This window comes from Bubalus kerabau, chromosome 17 (assembly GCF_029407905.1).
Source record: "Bubalus kerabau isolate K-KA32 ecotype Philippines breed swamp buffalo chromosome 17, PCC_UOA_SB_1v2, whole genome shotgun sequence".
Taxonomy (NCBI): Eukaryota; Metazoa; Chordata; class Mammalia; order Artiodactyla; family Bovidae; genus Bubalus; species Bubalus kerabau.
In genome coordinates, this window is record NC_073640.1 from 38963490 (window position 1) to 38969280 (window position 5791).

Below are 5791 nucleotides of genomic sequence, written 5' to 3' on the forward strand. Positions count from 1 at the left end.
GCTCTGTTACCAGCTTTTTAGTTTTCGTTTAAAAACACACACAGACTTGCAGGGAGGTTCATAATGTTGTATTCCATGCACTGTTCTGAAAGGGTTCCTCAAGAGCCAACCAGCCCTTAAAACAGTACTCAGTCCACAAGGCCGTCAGAAAGTTAAATTAACTGGGGTAAATAGGATTCCTACATTCCATCAAAAGCATATGATATTCTGCAGCAACTGGGAGCATTTTCAGGATTGGCATGTTGTCTTCTTTAGAACTAATTTCAACAGAAGAGTTTAAGAAGGTGGACAGGTACCACTATCAAGTATATTTAAAAGTGACATGTTTCTTTTGTGCTGATCTGACTCTCCTGAATTACCTAGTTAGTGAACTAGTCACCAGTAACTTGGTCACCAGGCAATCAAGCCTGCAAGAAAGGAAGCTAGTATTCAAATTACCATGTTCTTGTCTGACCCAAACAATTTATTTTCAGCATAAACATATAACCTCAATATGAGATGTCTAACTAAAGCAAGCACCACCAACAAGACCAAGACAGAATCTCCTCTTCTAAGGTTTAGGTTTTCCCCAGAATTCTTGATACAGGGAATAGCCCATACCAAGAGTCATTGCTCCCACAACAAAGCCTTGGGCTGCCACACGCATGTGGATCAGGTGAACAGACATTTTAGTATTTCCCCTGCTCTTCAATATATATAATCCATATGCAACAATTGCTGCAAAACCTGCCATTCCAATGGGGACAAATGGTGCCTCTCTAGCTTTTCGGATAAGTTTAGATCCCTGATCTTCATCATATGAAGAAAGAGAAATATCTGTGTCGCTTGACATAGTGATTGAAGAATCTTCAGACAACTTCAAGACGTTTCAGGTTCCTACCGGATTCTGACCCATTACAGAGTATTGAGTAGAGTTCTCTGTACTCTACAGTGGTTCTTATTAGTTATCTATTTTATGTATGCTATGCTAAGTCACTTCAGTCGTGTCTGACTCTGTGCGACCCCATAGACGGCAGCCCACCTGGCTCCCCCGTCCCTGGGATTCTCCAGGCAAGAACACTGGAGTGGGTTGCCATTTCCTTCTCCAATGCATGAAAGTGAAAAGTGAAAGTGAAGTCGCTCAGTCATGTCTGACTCTTAGCGACCCATGGATTGCAGCCTAACAGCTCCTCCGTCCATGGGATTTTCCAAGCAAGAGTACTGGAGTGGGGTGCCATTGCCTTCTCCAATTTTATGTATAGTAGTGTGTATATGTCAATCTTAATCTTCCAGTTTACCCCTCGCCTCCTCCTACCTGGTCACCACAAGTTTGTTTTCTACATCTGTAATCTTATTTCTATTTCATAGATAAGTTCATTTGTAGCCTTTTTTTTTTTTTTTTAGCCTAATATACATTCTTTACAATATCCTTTAATGAGAATTCCTTGGTTATACATTCTCTCAGGTTTTGTTCATCTGAAAAATGTTTGTTTTGTGCTCTTTCATAGAGTGAATGAGTTATTTTCACCAAATAAAGAATTCTGGCCTGTCAGGTCTCTCCCACTCCCAGCTTCTGTTGTTGCCATTGATAAATCAGCTGTAATCTAAGCACACTGACTTTTTCTTTGATTCTCCCTCTCTAGCCCGTATTTTCTGCAGTTTACTGTATGTGTTTAAGGGTGTATTTCTTTCTTTTCCTCTTCTGTTTTCAATCCTGCTTGGAATTTCTTGGGATACTTAACCTCTGTGAATGGCATCTCTTACAAGTTCTGGAAAATTCTTACCCAGTATGTCTTCAAGTATTGCCTCTCTTCTCTTCTTTCTCCTCTCTTACCAGAACTCCTACTAATGATACACCACTCCTTTTCTGTGTCTTTTAAGCTTTTATTCCATATTTTCTATCTTTTGGTCCCTCTGTGCTGTTTTCTGTTGTTTATTTCTAATCCACCTCCCAGTTCACAAGTTGTCCCTTTTGCTAAATCTAATCTTATGCATTTTATTTAAAAAAATTTGTATTGAAATATAGTTGATTAATAATGCTGTGTTAATCTCAGGTGTAGAGCAAAGTGATTCAGTTATACATATGTATTTTTTTTTCAATGCATTTTAAAATTTCAGTTATGTGATTTTGTATTTCTGGAAGTTCCCTTTACTTCTTTCTCAAATTGGTTTGGTTACATTTTATAGTTTTCTACTTCCTGCAGATATTTTCAAGCTTGTCTTTTATTTCATTACGCATAGTATGCATGATTGGCTTATAATCTGTCTGCTATCTGAAGTTGTTGTACATCCATGTCTGTGGTCTCTGCTGGTTTTTGTTCGTTGTTTCCTTGTGTACTTGGTTACTTTTGACTTGTGTACTGCTCAAAGTTACTTGAAATTTTACTGATAGTTATTTGCTGAAGCCTGAGGTGGAGCTGCCTTCCTCCAGAGAGTATTTATCCTCTGCCAGGCAGCAGTCCAGGAGTGCTTTGAACTGAATTCATGACTTGAGCCGTTTTGAACCACTCAGTGATGTGAATTTGGGCAGCTACTCTGTAAGGAGTCTAGCTTGTGGTTACAGGTGCTCAGGGACATACCCTCCCCTCTTCTTTTGCCTTCCCCTGGAGGTAAGGCCTTCTAGGGTGCCAGCTTAATCTAAGAGGGTCTCCTGGTAGGTCCCTGACTTGTGACAGGCCCCAAGTTTTAGCATTTGTCCCCATTGTCCCTCAAAGCCATTCAGACTGAGATTTACATATACCTGTAGCTGCCAACACCCACAGAGCCAAAATGACTTTGGTGCTCCTTACTTTTCACAATTCTTGCCTCTCTTTTGATTTGACCTTATTCCTTTCTCTCTTGCCAGTTTTTTGATACTTTTTAAAAAGGGTTTTTCATGTCTCATCTAGTATTTGGGGTTGTTTTCAGCACTTGTTTTCTCTGAAACAGAAGTTGGAGGAGCTTCTCATTCTGTTTGATTTTTAAAGATTGAAGTATAGTTGACTTACAATATTAGTCTCAGGTGTACAACCTAGTGATTCAGTATTTTTATAGATTATGCTCCATTTAAAGTTATTACAAAATAATGTTTGTATTTCCCTGTGCTATACAATATATTCATGCTGTGTGATTTTGAGTAGGTCAGTTTTCCTTTCTGGGCATCAGTCTTATTTACTTCAAAGGGTGGCTGGGAGAATTAAATGAGAAAAGGAAGGTAAAGACAGAACTCTACACGTAGTGCTTGTTCCTGGCATAGTAAACAGCTGTTCCCTTTCCTCTTATGTCCTGGTGGGGCTGGATCCCTGGGACAAAGCGGGAGCCCAGTCATTAAGTCTGAGGCCTAAGGTTCTGGGGGGCTAATGCCCAGAGTTGTGTATCCTTTTTCAACCCCTGAGGTACCAGCTAAAGTTTGACCCACACATGAAGGTCTGTAGCACAGCCAAGCTGGCCTGGGTGCCAGTGATAGAGGAGGTCCCTGACTACCAGCTTCAGTGCTGGGGAGTATGAAGGGCCCCTGGTGAAGTCTGGGCCCACGGCCTCAGCAGCATCCCCAGAAATGATACCTATTAGGCCTCCAAGGGTGTTTGACTGCACACCCTTTGTTCACACTTGGCTTGTGAACCTAGCCTCTGGCGGGGGAAAAAAAAATCCCCTGGGACTAAAAGATCACTGGGAAGTATTCATTCCCAGAGGAACCAGTTTCTGGAGTCAGGAGGTCAGAGTGCTTCTCTCTGGCCTGAGGAGCTGGAACAAAGGCGTCCCCTGGAGGCTGTGCAGGCTCTCCCCGGAGTCAATTCTGACCCCTCCACCCGCTGCTATTACAGTTCTCCCACCCACACCCACCCCACCACCAGTGTTAGCCTGGGTCACCACAGCACTCCCTGACTGCAGAGGGTTTTAACATGTTTCCAAGGTCATAGATACTGCTTTTTATGAATAACATAAAATTCCCAAAGAGAATTCCTGAAACTCAGGGTCAGATGACACTGCAGTATCCTGTCCTCTCAGCCCCATTTGCTGTTAGTTGGGGACCCTCCTGTCCTTCCCTGAGCTTAACCTCAGTCATTTTGGTCCCCATGGCCCTTGTACCAGTTCCCAGATATCCACTCTGACAGTGTGCACTGCAGGATCCCAGCCCAGAGAGATCCTTTTTGATCTCAGAGTCAGGTGGGGTGGGAGCAGGTTGGAGACAATCGCATTGGCTATAGAGCAGCCCAGGTCTGTAAGAATGAAAAGTCACACCGTCCTCACTCATTATAGAATACTTTATAGAAGGAAGTCACTGGCTTATCAAGTGCAGCCCTTTTTTCCATTTTTACCTGTTCGCATGCATAAAATAGACAGCTTTTAAAACAAGCTCATCTAGCTAAAAAAAGGTACAAGCCCTTACAAAATGGAAAATGAGATTCAAATGGGGATAAAATGCATCATTAAGGAGCCCTGGTCCCTGGGCTGCGGCAGTTTAGGGCCTTTGGGAAGGCAATATCCTTCTCGAACCTTCCCGGAAGGTTCAGCTCTATCCTAATTATCCAGTGGGGAATCGGTGTGTCTTCGGAGGAAAACATTACTAAGGGCTTTTAGCATGAGCTGTCTCCAAGACATTCCCTACAGAAGCAGAGGGAGGAGAATCAGGCCAGCACCAGATTCAGGCACCCATTCTTGTATTGAGAGGCAAACATCACTGCATTTTTTTTTTAAAATCTGGGAATTTCTCTGGAATTCTTTGAACTCCTATGGCAAAGTTTATAATTCTTTCAAGATTCTTCTTATCTCACATCATAAGATGTTTTTTGGAGAGGTACTTGTGTTGTTTCCTTGGCCTGGGCTGCCCTCTCACCCTTCACCTACCTGGCAAACCTCTGTTTATTACTCAGAGACTGTTCAAGCAGCACCTCCCCACAAGCTGGCCCTGACCATTGACACTCCCAATCGAAAGATGCAGCTCATCTAATTCTGCCGGAGAGTGAGCTCTGAATGAGAATATATAAAACAAGTGCTACTCCCAACCTTCCTTCCTGGTACACCTGTTTTGGAACATTCTTTGATCAGTTCACAGAGCACTTGGGATTGTGTTGGCTTCTTGGTCCCCCCACTGGGCTGTAGGCCCCTTGTGAACAGGGTCAAGTGCTGCCCTACCCCTCACTCCTACTCTCCACATCCCCAGGTCCAGGCTCGCTGGACCAGACTCTATAGGCTTTATGGGTCATTGAGCTTCGGAATGCAGGCTGCGACCTCCATGAAGCAGGGTGTTCATCTGTCTTCCCTGAGGCATCTAGTATGGAGCTCCACGTTAGTGGGCACGCTCAAAGTACTTGTGAAAGAAAGGGAGTGAGTTGCAGGCCCTTTGAAATGGAAGATGCTAAGATGCTGAAAGTCTTGGCAACTTTCCAAAGCAAAGTATGTGGACTTAAGAATGAGTTTATAGGACCTCACCTGGTGATACCAGCTTGAGAAACTTGCAAGCAATGCAACATTAGAAGGTACATCTCTGAGGGAGGTGTCACAGGATACCTTCAAGGACAGACTGAACTTTAATGAGCCCTTTGGGGGGAAACCAGTTACTACACCAGTTAGGATGGGACCCAAGAACAACCAGCTCACAGGTGGTTCTCCTGAGGGGTAAAGAATGGGAGCAGTTCCCCACAGGGATACTCGAGTTCTGAGACAAGTGCAATGTTTATGACCATCTGTCTGTGGTGTCAGGAGTTAGTCTGACCAGGGTTGGAACAGCAACATTCTGCCTCCAGCCCAGGCTTGTTACCCTGGGCAGTGCCTCTGGCTCATGAATGTCCTTCCTCCCTAATATGCTGCTCAGGTGCAGGAATTTTAGCCC

At 43.7% G+C, this 5791-nt stretch overlaps 1 protein-coding gene across 1 annotated transcript; it reads right to left on the reverse strand.

Moving 5' to 3' along the window:
- Positions 1–535: 535 nt before the first annotated feature.
- Positions 536–892, reverse strand: LOC129631424 (HIG1 domain family member 1A, mitochondrial). The gene has a single exon (XM_055552409.1). The coding sequence runs from the start codon at positions 830–832 to the stop codon at positions 551–553; it is 282 nt and encodes a 93-aa protein (XP_055408384.1). The 5' UTR covers positions 833–892; the 3' UTR covers positions 536–550.
- Positions 893–5791: the final 4899 nt, after the last annotated feature.